Source organism: Cyclopterus lumpus, chromosome 22 (genome assembly GCF_009769545.1).
Source record: "Cyclopterus lumpus isolate fCycLum1 chromosome 22, fCycLum1.pri, whole genome shotgun sequence".
NCBI classification, from domain to species: Eukaryota; Metazoa; Chordata; class Actinopteri; order Perciformes; family Cyclopteridae; genus Cyclopterus; species Cyclopterus lumpus.
This window is the reverse complement of record NC_046987.1, coordinates 2,374,965-2,402,230: the sequence shown is the minus strand read 5'-3', so window position 1 is coordinate 2,402,230 and position 27,266 is coordinate 2,374,965. Positions and strand designations below refer to the sequence as shown.

At 42.9% G+C, this 27,266-nt stretch overlaps 1 protein-coding gene and 1 long non-coding RNA gene across 2 annotated transcripts in view; both read left to right on the top strand.

Annotated features, from left to right (window-relative positions):
* The window catches only part of LOC117751297, an 830,737-nt gene that overhangs the window by 277,899 nt on the left and 525,572 nt on the right, over positions 1–27,266 (top strand). The gene's annotated exons all lie outside the window — the stretch shown is intronic.
* gsc (goosecoid) lies at positions 829–3,194 on the top strand. The gene is made up of 3 exons (XM_034563058.1): positions 829–1,144; positions 1,829–2,088; positions 3,045–3,194. The coding sequence occupies exons 1-3, from the start codon at positions 829–831 to the stop codon at positions 3,192–3,194; spliced, it is 726 nt and encodes a 241-aa protein (XP_034418949.1).

Sequence of the window (27,266 nt, the reverse complement as noted above, 5' to 3'; positions counted from 1 at the left end):
TCATAATAATGATCACAATAAGGCACAATGCCATGCATGAATTACCTCGTAGCGGGTATCAACAAAGTATTGCATTAGAATAAAACAAGTAAAGAATGCATAGAGTTTTTGTGTTGGTTGAATTTGTCTATTTGAACTACAAAATAAAAATGACTTGACACGCGCAAAGTTGCCTGCGTGCTGTGGTTTCCCGTTAAATAATAATAATATCATTTTAAGCAATACAAGTTTGTCCCTGTTATTAATTTATTACCAACAATTAAAAAAACTTCCTGAAACCCTATTAGCCCAGTTTAATTAAAAGATGATGTCCTGATTAATACATTCCTTATTCTAAGGTGTGGGTTTTGGATTTGACCCTGACTTCATGAATGAATCCCCTTACTGTAATCACCAATGCAAATGTCTCCATAGATTGTGATGCCTTCGCTGACAAGGAAATAATCGGATTACTCTGTGACCCAGCAACGGAGTTTTTCCAAAAGTCTGCAAACAGTGCGGATTATCTTAATTGAATTAATTCTCAATACACAGATGTGCGGCCGTTCACGCGGCGAGTTGCGGCAGCTGACCCCAGAGCAGCCGCTCCGCCGTGACGTCACGGGCGTATAAAAGCAGCCCTGCTCTCAACAGGTCCCCTTCAAACCAGAAGTCCGCATCCTTCGAGACGAAGCTCGCGGAGTCGCGCACGCAGGGAAGAAAAGTGCCCTCCAGAGTCGCCATGACGCAGTTTTAGGAGAAGCTTCCTCACGGAGATCTTTCTTTCACCGAGCAACTTCCACTTCCTCTAACTTTGACCCGTTACCGAGCCCGCCGCTCACCGGTGTGATGCCCGCGGGGATGTTCAGCATAGACAGCATCCTGTCCGGCCGGCCGACATGCAAGGAGCCGCTGCTGCTGCACCGCAGCGGCCCGGTGGTGCTGTCCGCCGGCCTCTCGGACTCTATCTACACCGATTACAACGGACTGTACTCGGCCACATGCGGGCCTTCTCCCCCCGGCGTTCAGTCCGTGAACGGGACCCGGATAGGATATAACGGCTACTACTACGGACAGCTGCACGTCCAGGGCGCCGGAGGGGCGCCGCCGTGCTGCGGCTCAGTGCCCGGCCTCAGCCCGCAGCAGTGCCCGTGCATCCCGGCAGGTAGGACCAACGTCTTCCTCTCTTCATAGATGTACCAACTGAAGCGTGGAGCTCCTCACTAACAGACCAATAACGAGCATACACAGAGTTCTTTAGTCGCACCGGGTCTCATTCATATATACACTATATTAGTATTCGTAGCCTGTAGTGATACATGTGTTTATGTGACTTATTTCAATTGCGAAAAAACACATTTTATTTTGTTTTCTGATTTCATGCGGAAAACAACGAATTGCGACGTTAGTTTACGGCATGAACTCCAATCTGCACATGTACACATCCCACATCAACCGCTGGAGGATATTCCAGTGCGGCGTTAAATGCATGCGTGGTGACGTTATCTCGTGTGTTTGATGACCCCGGTGGGGTTCGGATCAACGGCCTTGAGCCGTTTCCCAGCATGCTGCTTTACGCATGAATTTAACCAGCTGGCGTCCACAAAGGAACGACTGTTCCAAACGGGCTGCCAGTGGAAGTGAAACAGACTTTGTTATTTTGAATGCACGAGCAACACTATATACTATGTACGTGCGTGGAAAAAAAGACCAAGTTTAAGTAATGCGGCTAATTGGAACTTCTGGCCTCGGCTGTGCGCGCAGATTACAGCTGTTGCGACACTGTGCATGTGAACGTGCACGCTGCGGCAGTTCGATGACGTTTCTCTCCGTCCTATCCGCCGTGCAGGCTACGACAGCCCGGGCTCGGTGCTGATCTCCCCGGTCCCGCACCAGATGATGTCCTACATGAACATGGGCAGCCTGTCGCGGACCGAGCTGCAGCTCCTCAACCAGCTGCACTGCCGCAGGAAGCGGCGGCACCGCACCATCTTCACCGACGAGCAGCTGGAGGCCCTGGAAGGCCTCTTCCAGGAGACCAAGTACCCGGACGTCGGCACTCGGGAGCAGCTGGCCCGCAAGGTCCACCTCCGGGAGGAGAAGGTCGAGGTCAGAGGCGCTTTGGCTTGTTTTCCACATTCTGATGTTTAGAATCATTTACTGTAAAATCATTTACACCTGCTCTCAATTTAGAGTTTAGTTTAGTTCAATGTAAAACGAGCAGGGTTATTACAGTAACACATACATTATTATTATTATTATTATTATTATTATTATTATTATTATTATTATGCCTTATTGTTGTCCGTTATCCATACATTTGAATTATTATACGATATTTCTTGTCTCACCTCTATCCTCAATCTAACGGCTTATGAAGTTCATCTTAAAAAATGAAAATGAAAAGGAGGTGACGTAATTTGGCTTTAAAACTAAACGGTTAATTCGTTTTTTACATTTTGCTTTGGTACATTATATGACAATTTCTATATAACCAGGTGAAACATTAAACAACTTAATACAAATAACAATATTAATAATAATACTCCTATTTGTACCACTACTGATCATTATGTTTTATTATTCATCGTTCAAGTGGGTCCAGCTTGAAGCTTATTTTAACTCGAACATAATGTCAGTCTTTTCGGAGGTGACATTATTGTCATAATCATATGAATACTGTTTTTATATTGAATAGTCTGTAAATATAAATAAATAGATTTATTCTATTTATTTATATACATTTATCTATTTATATATATATTCTTAACTAAGACAATAACTCACTATAAATACTGAGGTTTGCCGTCGATAATTCAAAGTGACTTGACGCCAGTAGGGGGATGAATCCTATACTAATAATATATATATACAATAAAAACAATCGAATAGAGCCGACCAATAAACACGTTAGGCTTCTGTGAAATAAAGACATTTGGTTTTCTTTCTGTAAAGCCCGACGCAGGACTGAGAACTGAGAACTGGTTGAAACTAAAAGGAACGGAGAGAAGACAGCTCCTCTAGGCTTAGATGTTAAAGTGTGCTTTTTGTATTTCATCACGTAGGTTTGGTTCAAAAACAGACGCGCAAAGTGGAGGAGGCAGAAGCGCTCCTCTTCAGAGGAGTCAGAGAACTCTCAGAAATGGAACAAAACGGCCAAAACGTCCGCGGAGAAACCCGAGGAGGCTAAAAGCGAGGTGGACTCGGACAGCTGATAATACCGCGGGCACGCGTGCGCGCGTGTGTACATATACGGGAGGTGGCGTGGACTGGACGGCGTGCTGGTGGTGGTGTGATGAAACGTGTTGCCATGTTGCACAGTTGTACATAATCTACATTTTTATTATTGACTCTGTCCGCTATTTATATTTAATTTAAGTGCTCGTGTCACGCACGCCAAAAAAAAAGGGGGAGGACCGACTGTCGTGGCTGAATATATCGTAATGTTATAAGTGGTATTTGTGTGGATATTAAATGTTGTAACTCTGGTGCCCCCCCGGACCCCCTCTCCCCGGTGTAACGGTATTCATCGCGCTCAGCCGGCCGCACGTGGAGCCTGTAACAGCGCGAGAGGCTGAGCGCAGCGTCACAGCTGTTGTGAAGAAATGTGCCCACATTTGTGTTGTTTTTTTTTTTTCCTTTTGAAAAAAATAAATAAGCACGCCTACGTAAAAGACGACTATTCATTAAAATATAGATGAAACATGAGCAACACGTTTGTTTGTCTTCGTTCATCCGGGGTTTGAATCGCCTTTTGGAAATTGGAAGCACAGATTTGACACAAAATGTCCCGTATTTCTTTGAGCTGCCAGGTTATTGAACAGGAGACAGATGCAAATTATGAATTTAAATTATATTCAATTGACGACACCGAATATAATTGCACGCTAACAACGATATCGCGGGTATTAATAATAATGGAATTGGCTATTTATTGCCTTAAATGAACAAACCCATCTCGATCATGGTTTCTTTTTTCAAAATTATAAATAGAAATTATTTCACAAGTAACACAATATTTATATTATTGTACATAGACTGTAAATTAACTATGGGAAATAATTGAAAAATAAAAGTCTTAATCTCTGCATTATTTTTGTCACGTATAAATATGCAATGATTGCTGGGTAATATGTTTGTTGACGCTGCCGGATGACAAGTCTTTATTCGATCCTCTGAAATATATGGTAGCTATTTGACCCGCATGCGGTGCGTGCGTGTGTGCGCGCGTGTGCGCGTGTGCTTTGCAGCATGACGGGGGCCCTTAACCACCGACGCCGGTCAGTAAATCAAAGGGAACAATACACAGTGCGTGGGGGGCGCGTGACCGAGCCGCGTGGACAGCGAGGGAGGAAGAAGAGAGGAAGAAGGAACGAGAAGAAGAGAGGAACAAGAGGAACAAAAGGAAAGAAGGGAAGAGAAGAAGAGAGGAACAAGAGGAACAAAAGGAACAAGAGGAAAGAAGGGAAGAGAAGAAGAGAGGAACAAGAGGAAAGAAGGGAAGAGAGGAACGCAAAATGAAAAGCAGGATGGCATGAAAAGAAATATCAAATAATAAGCCAGGTACGAGCTCTGAGGAGATACCGGTATCACATAAATAATTATCACGCGTTATTATTCCTGTATTCTTAATTAGTGCATTTTTTAAAGTCTTAAATTGAGGACACAAAACAGCTGTTTTTGAATATTCGGGAGGTTTCCTGAAGCAGTTCTTGTAATTATTAGGTACACATAAAGTCCACCGTTGTGATGTAATGCTTTGTGTCGTTGATTAAATATCTTCAGAGCTCATAGATCCTCTCATGTTTGTAAATGAGGAAAACAAATAGAAACACGCGATTTAGATAATACCTGTCATGTCCTTGAATTTACATATTTTCAACAATGTTAACCAAATTCTATGACCATGTCTATAGTGCATTATTGACGTAATTTAAATATGTTCTAATTTTGCTTATATCCCTGTTTGATTATAATGATGGGCATTTCATAAACATTCATAATGCTTTATAACAATACTCATTATCATTACAAAGCATTTTTATCAAATATAAGATCAACTATCATAATACTTCCTATTCGCTGAACTCATTTTGCTGCAATCAATTGTTTTAAAATAATGCACACTTTATTTATTATTAACGTGGACATAAACGTTGTAAAGGTATAATTGATCAAAGAGCTCTTTGCAATAGATGGTACAGGTGTACCTAATAAAGTGGACACTGAGCGTACATTATTGGAGCGTACACAAAGAGGAAACAAAACAACAACATGTCAACAACATGTCAACCAAGTGGGAACAGCTGTGAATGTGGAGCCTTAAAGACGTCCTCGATTACATGTTTAAAAGTCAGCTGCTAACCTTCATTGAGAGATGGAGCTCTTCACTTTTCAAAATAAGAGCCACAGCAACTGGACTCATTGTTAACTTGAGGGTAGTTCTATTCCATAAATGAGAATAACTATTAACAGCTGGGTATTTTATAGGCTGGTATCAGTATTTTTAGACCCACAATGGTGAGAACAAATAAGTATTTTTCTCAATGGGCATGTGAAAAAGCATTTAGACCATTATATTGAGAAATGAAAAACAGAAGATACAGATTAAATGTGATAAATGAAATAGAACAATCTTTCTCACCTCAGAACTATAGTGATTATTTCCATGAGAATAATCAATATGAAATGTCCAAAGTGATGAAGACAAACGTGTGTGTTGTCTCCAAACGGCTCTGAAACACTCCTCACGGGGAGAAGCTTCCACCACGGACCAGCACATGGACTCGTCACCTTTTTACAAAGTAAATCCGACTTCAGAATGTCAAAGTTGGTCTTTTTCTCCACATCCAGGATGTGAAATATATAAAACACACTTTACGTCCTCTCACTGGAACGTAACATGGGAATCGCATACGTGACGTACGGGTTTAGAGCCTGTATTAATATGCAAAAGCAGAACAGTTATGTAAAGTTATGTAAACGATATTAGAGATATCAGCACAAACTAAAATAAAGCAGATTCAGAACGTTATTCATTCCTGCTTTCTGTTCCTCAGAAGCCACTTTTAAAAAGCACGAGCTTAAGATATGATGGGCGCCACAAACACACGCACACACACACACACACACACACACACACACACACACACACACACACACACACACACACACACACACAGTCAAATAGACTTGATATTGACAGCATCAACATACGTTTTAACCATCATTGCATATCTGTTTATATAAAAAATATAAAATAAATGTATTCATTTAATTGAACCGATTTTTCATATAGTTCATTTCAAATAATCATATCATTTTGTTCTTACCACGGACTATTTGCAAAAAAAGAGAAAGCCAAAAAAGACAGAAATGCCGATGATTTTTGCCTTTTCCAGGGACTATATATACGTATATATATACTGTATATATACTGTATATACATATATACGTATGTATATATATATATATATGTATATATATATACACATATATAAATATATGTATATACAGTATATATATACACATATATATATATATATAAAAAAAATATATATATATATATACTGTACGTATATATATATATACTGTATATACGTATATATATAAAATAGCACCTGATTTCCTTGAATGTGCTTTCCTCTTTGACGTTCAGTGAACTTCTAAAATTCATCTCCATCATTCTCACGTTGATGGTGTGCCGCTCTCTCCATGGGTCCCCTGCTCCCCATGGGCCACTGCAAAGTCTATGTTTATGCTATATCGCTGACAGTGAACACATATTCAGATTATATGTGATATGTTCCTGTGCCAAAACAAATGAAAACTTTCAGTATTTCCTCTTGTGTGTTATTTCTGTCAGCAGAAAAGCATCATTTAGAGGATGATGTGAAACTACAATAACGGCCACACTTTAAGTATTTGTTTCACTTTGGTGGTGAGTTCAAATCAAACTGAAGTCTTTATTTCCTACGGTGGCAACGTGGCGGTTAAATAACAATTTCTACAGTTTCAGCTCACGCGGAGGTCCGAATAACTGTAATTAATACCGGCATGTGACATAATAAACACAAGCAAGACTAATCAATGCAGACGAATACAACACCGATTTAAAAGAAATTGCCAAATATGACAGAATGCCATCCGATTATCTCAATAATACTCCGTATTATTATTAAGATGTGGTCATAACAAATAAAAAGGGAACAAAGTCGTGGTTATCAGCGGTGTATCAGTGACGCATTACTTCAACCCACTGACGCCTGGAGCTGCATTCTTTTACTTGTTAATGTACTCTGTAAACTGATATTTCTTGATTGAAATCATAATTTGATGCATGATTTCGTTCCGCAGTGATCACTCGCTGCTCTTTGTTGACCCCTCCAGACCGGAGGTTAGTTCTTCTTTGACTTTGCTGTTTTCTTTCCCTCCACCCACAAAGAAAAGAGCTTGTGGATTCCAGACTTCATCGTCGCACACATTGCAGCTGTTCCCTACACAATGTCGTGTTTCTACTCGTTCTTCTTGTTGTGAATGAAGGGATTCTTTTGGCAGTCAAACCGTTGTGTCTGTGTTTCATTTTGCTTTTCGTTTGAAGACTAATGAGGTTTCTTCCAAGTGGACTAAAACCCACAGAGCAAATATTTAGATGAGGAGAGCCATCAGGACGTAATACTCATATGGGCTCAAAGATTGATTTAACCCGAGGCTTCTCAAATGCATTTGAACATAAAAAAGATATTCATAAGAAATTGTTTAGCTGCATCTTAAGCAGAAAGTAGAGTTTGCAAGGTTGACATGGAGACAGCTCCATTGTGGCATCACCGGTTTAATGATTGTCTAACTAAGGACTTTATTTATGGGTAATAAATCATTTACAAATTCTTCATGCAGTTATAAGACATAATAAAAGACACATTTAGGCTACCAGGTTGGAAACAAATATCTCCACCAAGACACTGTATTCTATTATATTCTATTAAATAAAGGATGAATACTCAAACATGCTTTTAGTATGTTGTTGATGAATTGAACTAAACAGCTCAAAAGACAAAGTGTCATGCTGGAGGAGAATAAACACCAGCTGAAGGGACTTTTCACAACCTGGCAACCTTAAAGGGCTTTATTATTATTATTATTATTATTATTAGAATGTATGGGTTTTTCATGTTGTCGTTTGGAAAAACTTGCAGTCAACCTTTACAGTTATTCTTATTAATGGCTTATAACCGATCTATAACACATCAATGAGTGATTTAAGAACCATCACAATATATTAGTGACGATTTTCAAACCTCGGTGCCTTTTTAGAAAGTGAGCCACGTGATTTATTTTGGGAAATTGGGAGCTCGACAAAAGGCTAATATTTGTTTTCAATCTCAAGTTGACTTCTGTAGCTGTAAACAATAAAACTCAAATATTATGGAATTAAATTGTTATAAATAAATAAAGCATCACATTAATGTTGCTTCCTGCAGGCTAATGTCCACTTAGATGGACCTTCGATCATTGAAGAACTCGACAAATGCACATTTAGCAAGGTGAGTTATGTTCCTTCTGTTTCATGGATTGTGGAGGTCTGGATCGTGGTCCATGCCTACTAATTATTAATAATGTCTGTCCTATTCATTGAATGTGTTGTAACTCTGTAATGCTGTTCATCTGTACACATGACATCTATTGCTTCTGTCTATCGGGGAAGAGGGATCCTCCTCTTTTGCTCTCCTGAAGGGTTTTTCCCTTTTTCTCCCTGTTAAAGGTTTTTAATGTTTTTTTGGGGAGTTATTCCTGATCCGATGTGAGGTCAAAGGTCAGGGATGTCGTATGTGTACAGATTGTAAAGGGGAGTTTGTAATTTGTGATTTTGGGTTGTACTAAATAAACTGAATTGAAATGTATTCCCTCACTAAACATTGTAAACATGAGTTTATGGTCTCAATCTCTAGTTTAAAGTCTTCTTCAATACAGTATGATGTTCATTTAGTAAATGATGAGTCAAATAGACCATAAAGCAGAGTATGCTCTAGGGCGGGGCTACCCTGTGATTGACAGGTTACTGCCAGGCCATTGCTACCACAGCTGTTTGTACTAAAAATCACGCTAAGACACGACTGTTAATTGTTAATTAACTGCATTTAGTTTTAGCCCTGTTTTTCCCTAAATTAGCCTGCTACTTTACGCCTGCAGTTAACATGAATCACAGATACCCAAGGTAGTTAGCTTGTGACTGCGTTAGCTAGTGATTTATTACCAGCTGGGCACTGCTCCTCCCCTTTGTCCAAATATGGGGCCCTCTGTCTAAACAAACACAGATAGCAGGGGCCACGATGCCCACAACGGGACTTCAAACCGGTGGTCCATAAACAAATGAACGACGTCACGGTGACCAAACTTTACATCCAGACGCCAATACGTACCTGTATCCGATGCTCAGTACGACTGACTCAGCATCCTAAAGGGTTCTTTTACTGCAGCACATTTGAAAAGTGTGGCTTTTTGTTGTATTATGTTCAGAAATTAATTTAAAAAAAGTAGAATACTTTTATTAGTTCCCAAAATACAAAGGGTCTCACCTTGGTACTGAGCTATAAAACAAGCGTGTGGAGGATGACGATGTGAGTGGCAGCTGTGACTGTTACAGCATCGCAGCCTGCAGACATGCAGCCTGCATGCTGCTGCAGACATGCAGCCTGACAGCCTGCATACATACAGCCTGCAGGCTGCTGCAGACATGCAGCCTGACAGCCTCTCTGCTTGGTCTAATCACAGCTGACTGCGCAGCACGCGCCGCGGCCCACACCGCTAACCAGAGCTGGACTCTGCAAACACACCGTGCCGCGGCCTTCTCGTTAAAAAGGACAGCCACGTCTATCATCCTACTCGGTGCGTGTCATCAGAACAGTAGAAATGACATTTTCCATTGAAGCAAACGTGCTTTATTCCTGGAATACTAGTCATGTAACTGGTGTTGCCTAATTCAGGGAGATTTAACGAGAGCTTTTCCGTTACAATCTATTACAGATGCTATTTGGTCTGTGGTAATTTGATTACTTTAAAATGTGCACTGGAGCATATTGTATGGAAATGTTTGCTCTATTTACTGAGGACATTTAGGGATGGAGGATACATAAAGCTCTAATATGATATCCAGCATCTGTCAGACCCGAGCACAAATACCCTGATTTTAAAATGTCATTGTGACTAATATGCTAAATCCACATTTTGCAACATTTATTCCACTATTCAAATAAAATAACACCATTAAAGGACACCCAAACTTCACCTAAACATTTCAGGTTGCAGGTTCACAGACAGAAGCTTTTGAGGGAGTAATAAACGAATATGGACAACCACAGTTGAATGTTGAAATATTGCTGTAAACTAGTGGTTGAAGGAGTATTCAGATTATTTACTGAAGAAAAAGTACTAAAACCCCAGTGTGGAAATACTTTGGTAAAAGTCCTGCATCCAAAACCACACTCAAGTAAAAGTATGTGAGTATTATTAGTAAAAAGTACTGAAAGTGAAAGTATCGATTGTGCAGTAAAATGCTCCTTCTCAGTGTTATTATATATTGTATATATTATATATCTGATGGTTCTGGCAGATGTATATTTCCCTGTGAGATGTAGTGCAGTAAAAGTATAAAGTAGCAGAAAATGGTAACATTTCAAAGTATACGTCTCGTTATTATATTTATGTACCTAAATAGCAATGAAACACCATCATTCTAGAGTTACAGCTTGGAACCGCGTCGTGTTTATTAATCTGATTAAAGAACTTTTCTGTCACACTAGTTGATGGAAACTCACAGTGATCCACATAAAATTAACATAACATCTGCAAGAAAACTTTGTTTATATACTGCAGCGGTTTAGAAAAAATACTCTATTGCTGTGGACTTTACGCCTGCCAACATAACGAGGAAGCCGCGTCCGGCTACAATACTGGAGGACGTGTGTGTGCCGGTCCCACAAAGGCAGGAGTGAAACGGCAGATATTGATCACTCTATCGCCACGTGTTAATGAACCATAAACAGGCCGTAATGCTTTCTGCTGGTCTCGCCCGGGTCAGGAGGAGAGCGAGGCGACGGCCGCCTTCTGAGGTGACTCTTAGAAAACAGATTAGAGCCGGGGCCAGATCAGGCTCTCTGAGATTTGGCACCAGCACAAAACCATGAAAACACACCATCCCTATTAATTCCTTGTATGCACAGTGGTGATTTATTAAGTGCTTTGCTCCACAGCACCAGTGAGATCCACAAAGCCCACAGCCAGAGTCATTAATCTCTTTTTCAGCAGCGGCAAATTTCTATATCACAAATTTAATGCAACTGGCTTTTTTTGGGGGTTTTTTTCTTGAAAAAAAACCCATTATTTCTTTGACCTTTTTATGCACAGTTCCCAGCACTTGGAAAAACAAAGGCGGAGTCCAAGAAAAATTAGGTATTGAGTTAACTTTTAGAGTAAAGTGATATAAATCTTTGCTCCATTTTCAAGCATTTTCAAAGTTTGTAATTTTTTTCTCCTTTCTGTGGGCGAGCTGCTCTTATGTAAGCCCAGCCGACGATGTGCATTTACTCCTTTCTACCGTACACCTCCACATCTTACTGTATCAGAGCCGGCTGTGTGTGTGTGTGTGTGTGTGCACGGTGGGCGGGTGGAAGCCTCTGAACGATGCTGTTAGTGTTCGGGGGTCTGGAGAGTTTTAGCAGTCTTGGATTTGGCGGCTCGACTGACAGCTCTTGGGTGGATTCCTTGCTCTAAAGATAGACAGGGGTGTTGGCTGCTCTGTGGTCCACGTCCAGAGACATTTCAGAAAATGGTCTCCCTCATCGCGGCCGGCTCTCCGTCATAAACGAAAGCTAAGACAAATAACGCATATTTTTACAAATGTAAACTTTCTCCTATGTTATTACCATACTTCCCCGGGTTGGAGTGTGTTCTTGTTTTCGTCCACGACTATCTTTTTTGGCCCCCGGTCTTTCCAGAGAGCCCGAGACATGAGGCCGCATTAGGGGCAGGATGGATACGCCGATACGCATAAAGGCATGTACAAATACACGCTGCTACCACAGCCATTTAAATACCCAACATGTGGCTGCAGTATATGGAGCTGCCTGCTAACTCCCTCACCACCTCCAGAGAGATTTATGGAATTAGAAGTGCTCTGTCATTGTGTCACTATTTTACAACTTCCTGTTCAACTTCATAAAAAAAAACATTTTATTTTTTAACTGTGATCTTCATCCACACGTCATTGTTTCATCAGTTTACCCCAACATCTCGTTACAAGATGTGTCTTTTTCCCCTCACTTGTACCAAAACCCTGAGCACAAAGACCACCTGTCTCCATTGATGGTCATCTGAAGAGCACAAGGATTACATCATAAAGAACATTAACGTTTATACTAGGTGCCATTCACAATCTGTTTCTCACAAATAAAAAGTGGGAGTCATAAGCAATAAAAGACACTCTTCACTTCAATGCGCTCTCAGGAGCTGTTCAGTCAGAACTTGGTCTGGTGTTACCAGTAGCCTAAGGTGGCTAATGTCAGTAGCCTAAGGTGGCTAATGTTAGCTGATACGAGCTAACTTTAGATAGCAGCCTCACAGAAATACGTGAAACGACCTCTGAACAGCGCAATAGGTGGTGGTGGCACGTAATGTGTAATGTGTAATGTGTAAAAATGGCAATGGTAAACATTTGTTTTGACTTCAAGAGAAATTGGTTTTGATCAAAATCTGTGGAACCTTCGCCCAGGAGACCGGTGTTCAAGTCCTGTATGAAACCAAAAGTCATTGATGAGTTTTTAAAATGATGTAGGCTACATAAGAAGTCATGTAACACACTTTTAACCTGAACCATAATGTTTTCTTTCCTAAACCTAACCAACTCAGTTAGTGATTCTGTATGTAGTGCCATGTTAAAGGGCCAGTGTGTAGGATGTAGTGGCATCTGGTGGTCCGGTTGCAGATTGCAGCCAACAGAACAACCTTCTGCTCACTCCTCCCTTTCCAAGCGTGTCCGAGAACTACGGTGGCCTTCAGATAACGTAAACATGTTAAAGGCACCACTGAAGGGCCAGCGTTTGGTTTGTCCCATCTGGGCTACTGTAGAAACATGGCATCGTTGCAGCATGGCGGACTCCGTGAAGAGGACGCAGAAGATGGACAACCATACGGGCTTTCACTTTATTCATACCTGAAGGCTGTAATACAATGTGACACCGCCTTCAGGATCTAAGCTAATGCTCATTCTCACACACACACACACACACACACACACACACACACACACACACACACACACACACACACACACACACACACACACACACACACACACACACACACACACACACACACACACACACACACACACACACACACACACACACACACACACACACACACACACACACACACACACACACCACGTTGGGGTTCAGTATCTCTCTGACGCTCCCTTCAACATGCCCCACAAAAAAAAAAGCAAGTTAGATTATTTCATTTCAATTAAATGACACATACATATGGGAAAATGATAATACTGTTGTGGAATTACATTTTCTTGCCTGCTGTAGACTTATGATGACGTTAAGGAACAAACTTAAGAGAAAATCGTGGACATTTTTAGAAAATTAAAGGGGAAGTCAAAGTGAAGTTATCGTGTGATTGCTACTTGTGGCCACAGTGACCACTTCTTAGCAAAAGTTACATTGTCTTGTTTTGAATAGTAATTATGGCTTTTTACAACTTGTGTCTTACTTCCATAGCTGTGGCCATCCTTTCATTGGTTTGGTCCTAAATCTCATTTAGTTGCTGGGATAATAAAAACCTCTCATAGAGTGCCTCACTTTAGTGGATCATAACCTATTGATTATGGAATGAATCTGCAGATGTTCCTTTTGAAAATGTTTTACATAAAGTCATGAGTATGCAAAAGTCATGAATATGCAGAAGAAGTATTAGGCTGAAGGGTCCAGTAGTATGCAAGATTGTCCCGTTTTGGCCTCGGCCATCGGAGTTCTCCACACTGGGCTCACCGGAGCTCAGCCCTGGATGGCGATAAATCCTTCAATGCACAATTAACTAGAGAGGGAATTCTTATTTATATTTTTTCTCTACAGGAGTTTAACGTAAATCATAATCAGTACTCAGAATAGAGCTCACTGTTTGAAAGTTCACATTTGATTTCAAGGTATTCTTGGTAACCCGCAACTACCACACCACTGGAGGGATCTCCAGAGATTTCCTGGTCCAGGGAAGGATATAGAAATGCTCTCACAATGCACACGCACGCCCCTCCAACGTGCACTATATCCAGCAGCATGACAGCACTGCTTTGCAAATACTGAAGTGTAAGGATCCTTTTATTGGCAGAGTTAGCGCCCACGAAAGCTCTTAACTACTGTTATGTTCATTCTGACCAGCCGTGTAATTACACTGCCTGTCACCACACAAATCACAGCACACCCGTCATCTGCTGACTTCAATTAGCCACCCCCCCACCCGGCTGCCTCGAAACCACAGAGGAGCCTTAAATCTGAGGAGGAGCTGTAGTGCAGGTCAAAGCCGAGCGCTGCCAGGGTTCCCTGATCTCCAAGGTGGAGGAGGTGATCGTAAAGCCCCTGACAACGCCTCCAGGGGACAAGTCCTGCACAGTAAAAATACCAAAGTACTGCTACATCGAACATAACCCTCTTACTGCATTTACTACAAGTGATGTATCCATCCCTACTTTGTTACTTGTTATTTAACTTGAAATTCAGCGTGCAGAGATTGGGTAGTCCAACACGTCAAATATCATGTCTGCTCCCACTGCTGTCAAAGTCACGTCACTGTTGGCCGTTCAAAAGTGCACATTGATGGGAAAAGTCTGTACAGCGTTACCGCAGTAATAAAAACAAGAAGTTTGACAGGGTTGTGAATGCCCACACCACGGGACACTAAACGCTTTTCACACAAGTAAATATGTTGTTTTTAATTCATGCATAAACAAATAGATTTTTTACTATATTAAAAGGTATATTTGTACCTCTTACTGTAACATATAATATCATAACAGCATTTCAATGAATGTGAAAAAACAGGAATAGCTTTCTTGTTTGGCAAGATTTTTACCAAATTCCCTTAATATAATATAATGCACTACAATGTATCCATTAACTTGCCCTAAATCTGAATACCAGATACTCAAACATCATTTGCTCCTAAAGATGTTTCAAACCCTTAATTCAATTCAATTCAATTCAGTTTATTTAGTATAATGCAAAGGTTGTATTTTAGTTGATTAATGTCAACTAAAATACAACCTTTTGTGTTTCAGTTTCCAGGGGTGAATTTAAGGGCCAGTGTGAAGCATTTATATTAGGGATCTATTAGCAGAAATGGGATAGAATAGTCACAACTATGTATTTATTAGTGTAAAATCAGCTGAAACTAAGATTTGTGTTTTTGTTTGAATGAATCCTTCATATCTACATAGGCAGCTGGTTCTCTTGATGGAGTCCTCCATGTTGCACCGCCATGTTTCTACAGGAGCCCAGAAGGGACAAACCAGACCGTGGCTACAGAGAGACGTTCAGGTTTTATTGTTAACTGAAGGCCACCGTAGTTCGTGAAACTGTGGGAAATGTCTAAAACCGTGGTCCCACCACTCACCGTCTGACTTCCGTTGCTCCTACAGTGGTGTTATTATGTTATGGATATAGTTTTGCACTCGACAGCTCACGTTACAGCAGTCTTGGAAAGGGAGGAGTGAGCTGAGAGCGGCGTTCAGCTGGTAGCAATCTGCAACCACACCACACGATGCCACCAAATCCGACACGCTGTCCCTTTCAGCGCATCACTGGGGAACGACACATGACCCCGTGGTAGATGATGCTGCTGAATGTTTGATCAGGTTTCTACAAAGTGGCATTTCTTTCTGCTCACCATCAGCCATGCATTCTTGAATGCAGTTTGTTGCGTGCTGATGCAGCGGTTTTAAGACATACACACAACTGACAGTTGTATAAAAGTGTCTACGCTAATGTCCAGGAAGTTTCCCCCCCCCCCCGAAAGATACGGACACACAAACCCGCTGTCCCTCCCCCAAAACACACTGTTCCCTGGGGGTCTTATAAACGGCATTCTGTGAATTGTAGGAAAGTATTAAAAGAACAGATGCAGACTGTGTTACAGTAAAATTAGACCACAGTTAACATGACAAACTGACGGTATGAGACAGTGGCAGTGAATAAGGAGGTGACTTAGTTCCATCATGCTGCTTTGTGGTTTTATAGTACAACTTCTATTCTGGAGGTCTTTAACCCTTGTGCTGCTCTGCTTGGGGGGGAGGGGGGGTATAATGTGTTTGCCGTGGTGGGCTCATTCCAAGGCAAATACACATGAATAATCTAGATTAAGTATACCTATCAAAACACGTGTCCGCCTCACCCGCCCTGCATGGTGTGCACCGCAGACTGGGGCAATTGTGGTTTTTTTCAATTGGCTGGTGATGGAGAGCAGAGTGAGCATATACTGGGAGGAAGGTCTGACCACTTATTACTGGTCAGGGTGAAGCTGAGGCTGCAGGCCTCGGCCCTGGGGACAGGGTGTGGTTAAAGGGCCTGCGGGGTAATAGGGAGAGTTAGGCAGAAGGCCAGAGGGAAAAGAGAGCGAACGTTAAGTAAGTTAATAAGAGGTGGGAGGTGCACTGACTGAGGAAAAATGAGCTGTGGAGAATAAGCTACTCACTAATGGCCCTGCAAGAAAAAGGACAGTTTAATGTACCGCTCCAAAGTAGTTAAGAAACAAGAAGCGGACGCCATGGACAAACAGCTCCGGGCCACGTGGCAATGCTCAGAGCTCGGAAACACTGCTGAACCATGCACAGCCATTGGTCAGCCATTTATGGATGTGACATCACTTGGCTGGACCTATAAAAGTCAACTGCTAACGGGACTACCAGTACACACACTGCTGAGTTCCTCGCCAAAACTCGGCCGCTGCTAAGCGGGCAGACAGCTCGGTGAGTTTTAATTTGAATTCTTTTGCAGGATTGCATGATGCGTCTCATCCGACAACTTGGAGCCGATTGTCTGCAAACACCGGCGCTTGTTCTGGAGTTACAATGAAATGTATTTGATGACGCCATACGGGCCATTGGTGTTGTGTTGCAGACAGCCTTACTCAGTGTGTGCTCTGCCCAGGGCACACCTCAACCAAGCAGTTTAGTTAGTGTTAATCACGTTAATCTGTGTGTTGTTTCTCTATCATTGTCATGCCAATAAAGCTATTGGAGCGTGTTTCTGTATCTGGTTGCGTTTTCTTTCTTTGCCTCGTTTCAGTGCTGCGTGTGTTGTCAAACCGAGACCAATGTTGTGACCCAGCCATCGCTCGTGGACTCCAGGAGAAGGATTTGGTTGTAACGCTCGTACTTCCGCCAGCAAAGGAACGGCCGTGACCTTTTAAAGGCCGACTGCAGACGAGATGGACGCAGTTTGCTTGTTTATTCAAAGTTCGTTCATATTGAAGTAGCCACGTATCCAATTTGCACCAACCTCGACACTTCTTGTCCTTTGGTTCCCAGCAATACACCCACCAAGAGAGAAGTAGACCAACATATGCAAAAGACGGACAGACTTTAATTTGTAGTTGTTTTCTCCATCTTCTTATATTTGGTGTATTTTCTTGTAGCTTCCTAATATGCAGTGCGTCGAGCTCTCCCACGATATACATGGAAGACATCCGGAAATCATCCGTACATGGAAGAGAAACAAAGAATTTGGATGTGTCAACGTACTGGACGAGACCACAAGAACAACAAAATGAAGTGCCTCGAAGGGGAATTCATTTTCTTGTTCTCTGCCTAAAGATCCCTCGTGGCAGTACTGTGCTGGAATGTGTACGCCCAAACTCACAGAGAACTCCCCAGCAGGATGAAGGATCAACCAATCAGCTTGCCTGACATGCACACTGTGTTTAACATGTGCGAGGTAAGTCTCCAGCGAGCGTAATCCCATCTTCACGGAGTTAACGGCACGGACATGACGAGATGGGGAGAGACGCGCAACCGAGGTCCCTGCCTGACTCGGACTTGGAACATTCCAGGTCGTGGTCGGGGCTTTTAAACCCCTGGACCACAAGGGCACCCCGATGATGAACTGGTGTTCCTGTGATGGACGTGAACTAAACGACCCCTGAATGTAAGGAGTCCGTTAGAACCATCATCTACCTTCATAGCAGCACCACACAAGATAAGGCTCCACACAACGCAATCACTTGATTGGCAGGGTAATCCGATGAATGAGACTTCCTGGCTGGGCTCTCAGGTTCATGTTTGGGTGTTTGGGGGGGAGGGGGGAGTTGTAGGTGCACATGCCCCGCTGACCTGCAGTGGAATGTTTGCCCCAAGTTCAATCCCACCCGCAGGGGATTTCTGGGTTTCGTAAGCTGCCGCTCACCTCTGTCGCCGACACTATCCAGAGAACCTCCACCGCAACAGCACCTGAAACTTCCAGCAGGCAGCACATTTATATCACCCTGCGACGTCAACCCATCCTCCCCCACTCGCCTCCACCCAATAGGCACGGGCTCACAGTGGATCGCTTGTTTTTGACCCCGGAGTGCCCCTCCTCGTCCTCCTCCACTCTGTCTCCTAGTTGCTGAGAGCGAGAGGTAAATAAAACAATGTGTGGATTAATGATCAAGTGATTTGAAGGCTGTGTTCTTCCAAGAGCCGGAGCAAACCGCTCTTTATTTACCCAGAGGATAAATCAAAATTATGGGCTGTATCAACAATAGAACTGTGCTCCCCAGAGGTAAAAAAAAAAAAAATGATAGATTGTCAGTGGAAAACAAGTTTGCTGTGAATTACATGAAGTCCCCTCTGTCTTTATCTGATAATGGCTACTCCTTTACACGCAAGAATATGACAAACTGATTAATCCAGGTTCTTTGCGAAACACTCAGGAATTAGGGAAATCCACCGGGGATTGTGTCACATGTGTGAAAAAGGTGGGCTACAAAATCACACATGCCGCTGTTTCTCCAGCTCGATGACATGGCGTTGGAAAGTCAACAGCAGATCTCCTACATAAGGTGGATTTACTGGCTTGTCCTCTCGTGGCTTTCAACAAGCTCTCAGGGCGGACCTGAGCCCAGCTAAGGCAACAAAGGTGCCAAGCCTCCACTGAAGTCAACAAGTCTCCAACGGAAGTCCCAAAGTTTGTGTTTTGAGTGATGGAAAAGCAACTATTTGTCTTATTTGTATATTCCAAGTAGATCAATTGTTATTTCGCGGCACTCTTGGAGTGAAGTTCAAATCAAGTCTAATCTGGTCAGAGCAAGGCTTGTCCTGCAGCAGCATTGCCTGTGTTTAGTGTTGAGGGCAGTGCTCAGTGTTCCCCAATCTTTCTGCATGTATTGTTCCTCCGGAGCTGCTGCTTCACCCAGGAACAGCTGTGTCTGCTTATGGCTGACATGCAGGGAGGAGATCTTAATTGACTGTTGCATTAGATTTGCTTGTCAGGCCGCCAGCGGCTGTTGTTCTCCAGGCGTGGGCTCTGGTAGGAACGTCTACGCAGGCTGCTCCTGCCCTCTGGTGGACCAGAGCTGTAGGACCCTACAGGGCAGACCGGAGTCCTGTTCAAGACAATTGTCTCATTTCTCTTGCAATGTTGACTTTTATACATTTTTGATGAAACCAAGCTACACAAGGGGATGACGGATGTACATCTCTTTCCAGATACCGTGTACATTGTATTGTTCACAACTGTATTAGAGTATTTTGTAATCTGGGTGAACTGACCCTTTAAATCGCTTTTTCAGGACACATTTGTGATTTTATTTTTAATGCAAAAGACTACACATGTACAGAAGAACAAGAGGAGAACAAGAACAAGGAATACAGGTCAGATTACAACATTCTGTCAGAGGATGGTGTCTGTGTGAGTGTGTGTCTGTGTGAGTGTGTGTCTGTGTGAGTGTGTGTCTGTGTGAGTGTGTGTCTGTGTGTCTGTGTGAGTGTGTGTCTGTGTGTCTGTGTGAGTGTGTGTAGATTGTAAAACCCACTGAGGCACATTTGTAATGTGATTCTGGGCTGTACAACATAAACTGAATTGAATTGAATAAAGGCTACACCACCAATGGGATCCATATTTGACATATCACTCAAGAGTATGAGTTTGAAATAATGTATGGCCGTATTTATGAAAGAATCGTTACTTGAGAAGATAATGCAAACAACATTATGGATTGTATAATTGATGTCACCTCCAGCTTCTATTCAGATCAATGTGACCTCTGGGACCATTACCTGTAAAGTAAGCATGTACTACTTCAGTGAACAGCTGCATGCCTGACAGGTCACTCTCCATCTGAACTGTAGCTTTGGGTGGACAGTTGGGCCGGAGGCCACATGAAACCTCATCCAGTGACCCGGGCTTGGGCAGCCTCGGAAAGGACCAACGCGGCCCTCAACGCTCCTGAACCCATGGCTCCTCCCACTTCACAGTTATATTGGAACGGAGTGAACAAAACAAGATCAAGATTATCTGGGATTACCACCATTTGGTTTTTAATTAACAAGCACGTGACATAGCATAGTGGACGTCCTTATTATAAGCCCAACCTGGATGTTTGTCCTCCACCTAACCAAGTGGCTTTGAGACCTAAAGCTGCGCACTAACGACAAGATGTAAAATGACCTAAAATCATGGCAGGAGGAATGTCTGTAAAAAGGTCATGTTTATGGATATATATATATTAAATTCTATCTTTTTTGTTCTAAGCAGACTTCCGTGGACTTTGATAGAAAACGTCAAGTATGTGGTTTTTAGAGACATTTTGACGTGACAAAAAGCCAAAGTGTTGCGTCACAGCGTTCTCCAAATGCTGAGAGAACTCTGTGCGTGACCTGCGTCTCAGGTTGCTTTGTTGGTTTTGCAGGCAGATGAAATGATATCCACCCCCCCTCCATCAGCCTACATGTATACAGACCGTGAACCGCTATCAGAGACTCTTGGAGGCCCCCGGGCTCCACGTCCTCTCTCCTTCACCGCTCTGAACTTGACAGACAGCAGGTTTACAGGACCCGTCAGGCATTAAAAGATTTGATCCCTACTGGAAGAAGAAGGCCTTTGGGGGGCGAGGAGGCTGAGGGTCCCGAGCCAAAGAATCCTGGCTCACTTAGCGGTCACGGTCAAGGAGAGGTTCATGCTCTCATGTCTGATTGAGGGCGCTGGGAGCGTGTTGACTGCTGCTTTTGCATGGATCTGCACTATACACGTGACACAGTTGACATTTGAGTTTGAGTTATTATTAGCTATTATTTCCTCTACATTTGGAAAAGCTACAGTAATTCCTGGGAAAACGTCACATTGAGTTTAGGATATCCTTCTCATAAGCTGACTTACATTCACACCCAAACCCGACTACGAATGAATGCCAGTGCTTCTGCACGATATGGAACATGTTCACTATAATCAATAATTATAATAAAGTATCTATATTAGATTGGGTGTCCTGTGATTTCAGCTCGATTTGGTTTTCCCCAATGCTCCTTTTCTTGAATATTAATTATGAAAACGTAAAGCTTATGCTGTAGCAACGTATCCTCATGCAGCGGTTTGAACGATATCTTACGGAAAGTTGCTCCAGCACCACGTGTCGGTTTCCACTCATAACAGCGGCAACGCATCAAAAAACAGACATGACGTTGACATCCATACGCTCAGAATGTCTCCATCACTGCTCTTCCTCTGTCACCTGCTCTTCAGAGTGCTTCTTTCAATCCTCGTCTTTGGATTGGCCGAATATCACTCCGACACAGTAGCTAGGTAGTACTAAAACTAAACTACGAAATACTAATCTACTACATCTTAGACGTACATGTTGTACTTTTTACTCCGCTACATTTCAGAGGTACTGTACATATTAAACTTGAACTGTACTACATCTTAGGAGGTACATATTGAACCTTTTACTGTACTAGATCTCAGAGGTAAATGTACTTTTTACTGTAATACATCTCAGAGGCACATATTGTATTTTTTAGTGGCAAACCACCTTTATATCGCCACCTACTGTGTCCCAGTGATATCCGGCCAATGACGAGGACCGTAACCAATTGAATTTAGTGACAGCGTTTACGTCCGGTCGAGCGAGCGGGTGAAAGCGGCGACAGAAGCTCCTCGAGCTCAAAGCATGGTTTCCTCCTCACAGATATAATCTGAAGTAGTCATTTGTGGATCTCATTTGCGCTCGCCAATATCGACATGGATTCACACGTTTCACACGGGGAACAACCAGCGGCCTCCGGGCAGAAAGATCGCTGCTTGTTGGACCCGTTCACCTCGCCTCCCCCGTGTGGACTGCTGTGGTCTTTAGACCTTCTCGTTCATGATTTCATGGATATCATATGAAATTATTCCGTGGAATATCTAAGAATTAAGGCACATTGTTTTTTTTAGAAAGTATAGCTATGGACGCTGGATGAGACCAGCCTGATTGATTACATCAAATCAAAATCAATGACTGCAGGTAAAGCTGTATTAACAGGCATGTATTGATAGACATATCATGTCTTTTTTAATCATAAATATATACAGAATGTGAAAATACTTTTGTAACTATTGTGTGTTTTTGGGAATCAATACAGTATCACGAAACATAATGGGGACCTCAAAAGGTATCGATATTTCCTCCCAGCTCCGGTGTGATTCCCTTGAAAGGCCGCTCTCACGCACGTGTACGTGGTTGACCTCCAGGTGGGGGAGGCTCACAGGAACCGATAGGACGTGTGATTACAGTCATCCCCACTGACCCCAGAAAGACTGCGCTGTTGGCAGCAGCTCCCCTGTCTAATCTCCAGCTGTTAGGTGAGTAATTGGAAGTGAGCGCTTATGTATTTTTGTAATGAGCTGACAGCATATTTCCACTCCTTGCCCGAAAGGTTCGCCTAATCAACATGGTCACGCTGTTTCTCTGTTAGTGACAGCTCTCGCCACAATGGCCGTGACAAAACAAAACGTCAAGCGGCGGACAGATGTGTGTGTGTGTATGTGTGTGTGTGTGTGTATGTATGTGTTTTGGGTGGGCTTCAACTGCTCCCCCAGCGCTGCATCAACATCACTCCTTCAGTCGTCAGCCCTCGACGAGAAGCCGAGCTTGCTTGCTTTGCTCAAAAGCCCTCTTGTCCCGTGGCCGTGATAGATGATTTACACGGATGTGGCATGTGTGTGAATGTGACCTTTATGTGTCACGCCGAGCAAATCCCGAGCTACACACACCCCCAACGCCCACCGGCCGACCTTATTCACTCGAGGTGACGGTAGCAGCGGTTACAGATGTGTTTTCAGAAAACCTGCAGGGATTGTTTAAGAGAAGCAAGTAACATGTGCCGGCAACATATCCTCATATGATGATGTCTTACCAGGCGGTAACCTCGGGCCAATGCAGAAGAGCTTTACATGCATTCTCTCTACTGACCACCAGGGGGCGACTCCTCTGGTTGTATAGAAGTCTATGCTTCATGTGTTAAAGCTGCATTCTCTCTACTGACCACCAGGGGGCGACTCCTCTGGTTGTATAGAAGTCTATGCTTCATGTGTTAAAGCTGCATTCTCTCTCCTGACCACCAGGGGGCGACTCCTCTGGTTGTATAGAAGTCTATGCTTCATCTGTTAAAGCTGCTTACTCTCTACTGACCGCCAGGGGGCGACTCCTCTGATTGTATAGAAGTCTATGCTTCATGTGTTAAAGCTGCATTCTCTCTCCTGACTGCCAGGGGGCGACTATATAAATTACTCTACTTCTCTTGATTCATTCCATCAGTAAACCTTGTAAACATAAGTTTTTGGTCTCAATCTCTAGTTTCAAGTCTTCTTTAATAGAGCATGATGTTCATTTAGTAAATGATGGTCCATTTAGAGTCAAGAACCGTAACCCTTTCACAGTGTTTTCAGTTCATGAAAGTTAATTAATACATTTTTATATTTTGTCACCTTTACCGTTACCTTTGTTTTATTCAGTGTTTGCTTGTACTTTGATCACTTCTGGTTCCACAAACCAATGGGTGATGTCACAGTGACTTTGTCCACTTCTTATGTACAGTCTGTGTGTCCTACAATGTAGGGGGTTAGGGGTTAGGGAGTTTTGTTGCAAGCCCCTGCAACAAAACTACTTTGTTATGTTTTGGAAAAGATTCAAATAAGTATGAAAGTAGTGTTACCTCAGTACCAATGTCACATGACAAATAAGTCAATGTTGACTTCTGGTTTCACACTTATACTATGTCACCTGTTCCAGCTCAAGATTACATGGATTACCTTTGAATCAATCTCATGGGTTATATTTGAATTATAGTGCGTTTCTATGAACAGTGTATGAGGACAGCCTTGTGCATGGCCTGATGGGAGGAATGCTGTCGACATGGATCCGTCATTTTCCTCAGCTGGTTTAGGACCTCTCACAATCTGCTTCACAATCAGAGTAATAAGTACGAGCCGTTACAGTGAAAAAGAAAAGGTGTGAGTTCATTGTGAAATGATGTCATTATTGTTGGAGATGCAACATGTGGATTCATGTTCTCAAAATATTCCCTTACCAAATGATTCTGGAAAAGAAATGCACTACCTGGGCAAAACGCCACAAGCTAATCTTCTAATATGAATCTAAAGTACCAGAACCAGTTGTTTTCACAGCTGGTGGTTTTGAGTTATCTTCGCTGACAACAAGCTGTGTTCCCACACAGTCTTTTAGCTTTAACATCACACATGTACCACATGCATCATCTATCTTTCATATTGTGTTTCATCTGTATCTTTGTCCTACCTCAAGTAAGCTTGATGATGTCACTAGGTTATTATTTGAGTAAAACGAAAATAACATGTGGTACACACTGGGGACTGGGAGTTTGACAAATGTGGACATTTACCAGACAGGAAGGGTCTGATGAAAGAAACTCTTGAGTTGCATCATGGGAAATGTAGGACCCAGGGTTTGGGGAGTTTTCAGCATATCTTGGTTTTTTTTTTTCAAAGTTGCTGCACTTTATTTCCTCAACAATACTGCATCACTGTACCCCTTATTCCATAAGAACAACCTGAATGTTTGACTTTTTTTTAATACATAATGTGTGAAACCATTCTATTACTTGAGAAATACTTAGTTCCAATTAAAACTGTCCACATTGAGGGCTGTCAATTACCCAGGGATAACTGGTACTGTTACAAAAAACTACTTAAAGGGAACTACGTCCAATTTCAAAATTCAAACATATTATTCATACATTCTAAATACACAAATATTAGTTCACATGAAATACTCTCTCCCAAATTCAAAAACTATAGTCCTAAAAGTCTAATTAGTGATGTCATCAAGTATAAAGTGTGGAACCTTTCCATAGACAATGAATTAGGAAAAAATTAGAAATTTCACAACTGAGAACACTACAACAGACTAAAGCCTGTTTGGATGGATAAAAACAAGTCTTGGCCAAGAGATGCATTTAGCTTTCCTCGGCAATGTAATGCACATTCTTCATTCAGGTGGTGTTCCCCGTTAAAGTGCTGAGAAAACAGGAGAACTCCAGAAGAGCCGCTAAATGGACCTTGTGGTGAGGTTGTGTTGTGTTTCCAGGGTCCAGAATGAACTTTCAAACAGAGACTCTGGGATGCTGCTGAAGATTTTTTTGAACACAGATTTATTGGACAAATGAAACCAAAACCATCTGCAGAGATCCATTTAGCAGGAGTCTCTCCACACTGATCATTCCTCTATCAGCTGACACCGGTTGTTCACTCGAGTTGAACCAACCATATGTGTCAGTCCAAACCGACACAGCCCTCCTCCATCCACAGTCTTCATCATAACTGGACCGTCTCCTCATCCCATCATCTGATCTTCAGTTGAGTTTTGTATTTTGTGTAGCCCAATATCACAACTTACAAATTTGCCTCAGAGGGCTAATCAGTGAGTAGGCTCCAGGAAATGCTCCTGAACTAACCACGACTCCCCCCCTTTGCTATACGTCATGATGGGGTCTTAATGCATGTAAAGACTCTTCCGGATTAATCTTTAGTGCATCATGTAATGCATTTTTGTTCACTCTAAATGCAACAAACGATGAAATGGCTTCACCCTCACAACAACTTGAGAAAGTCCAAGTGTTTGTGCTCGTTCTGCATGAGCAGTAAGTCGAGCTGTCTGTGATTTTCTTCCCGGATGAACCGGGAAATAACCGAGCTGAAAGAGGTGAAAAGGCAAGTGATCCAAGAAGGGTCCTGTCTTATAAATCTGTAACTCAAGCTGATGGGGCTACGTGGGAAATCAGCTTTTGCCAAGGGCTTCACGGATTAGACCCTATCTGCGGCGCTCCCTCTGGGCCGCCGCCGCCGAGCGCCGACCCCGAGCCCTCTACCTCCACCGGGGGGTTGGGTGGGTCAGCGCGGATCGCTTACGGAGGTGTTCCATTTAGAAAACGCCAAAACAATTTCCCCCTGACCTGCCCAAAGTACGTTTGGGAAGCCCTCCTCTGGCACCTCACCCACAATGCAGTTCTTGACATACTACACCGGTGAACCCGTGGTGACCCCAGAAGAAGGTCACGTTCAGTCAGGACCCGCTCTGGGCCTCACGGGCTGCAAACCGCCAGCAAGAAGGGACCAAATACACTTGTGTCATGAACACCGGAGACCATCCCAGTGCGTGTTGCATATTTCCTGGAGTCATTACAATCACGGCCGCTCACTCTCCCCCCACCCATCCACCTCCACCCCCCCCCCCCCCCCCCCCCCCCACCCCCTGTGTGTCCTTGCAGTAATCTGGAGCTCTGCAGCACGGGGCACCAATCCATGCGTGGCCATATGTAATATAATCAAAAAGTCAGTGCTGTGTTTTATACAAGCAATCAGAGCCAATCAGTGTGAGCACAGTGTGTGATGGGAAGATGGAAAGGGGGGGGAGGGTCTTGGGGGTTGCTGGGGCCCCTGGCTGAGTGTGTTACTCATCAGTCTCCCAGGCCCGGCGCTCTGTTTGGATTGCTGTGTTTGGATAAAGCAGATTGGTTTGCACTTAACCCTGTAATATATGCAAAACTATTCTCCTGATAATACTCTTTAGGTCTGGCCAGTCACCGCCGTGGCAGATGCCGTAAACGTGGCATGGCTTGAAGGAAAATGGCACGTAATAAATTGTGACATGGTCGCCAAGGGGGGCACACATGTCCCTGTAGACCACCCCAACACACACACACCTCACCGCAAGGACGTTGACAAGCACAATATGAAATATGG

Bases quoted from the DNA above. Each gene is read 5' to 3' on its own strand.
- gsc (XM_034563058.1), top strand. From the start codon at position 829: ATGCCCGCGGGGATGTTCAGCATAGACAGCATCCTGTCCGGCCGGCCG. The intron at 1,145-1,828 runs GTAGGACCAACG...TCCGCCGTGCAG, and splicing joins GTGCCCGTGCATCCCGGCAG to GCTACGACAGCCCGGGCTCG. The intron at 2,089-3,044 runs GTCAGAGGCGCT...TTCATCACGTAG, and splicing joins TCCGGGAGGAGAAGGTCGAG to GTTTGGTTCAAAAACAGACG.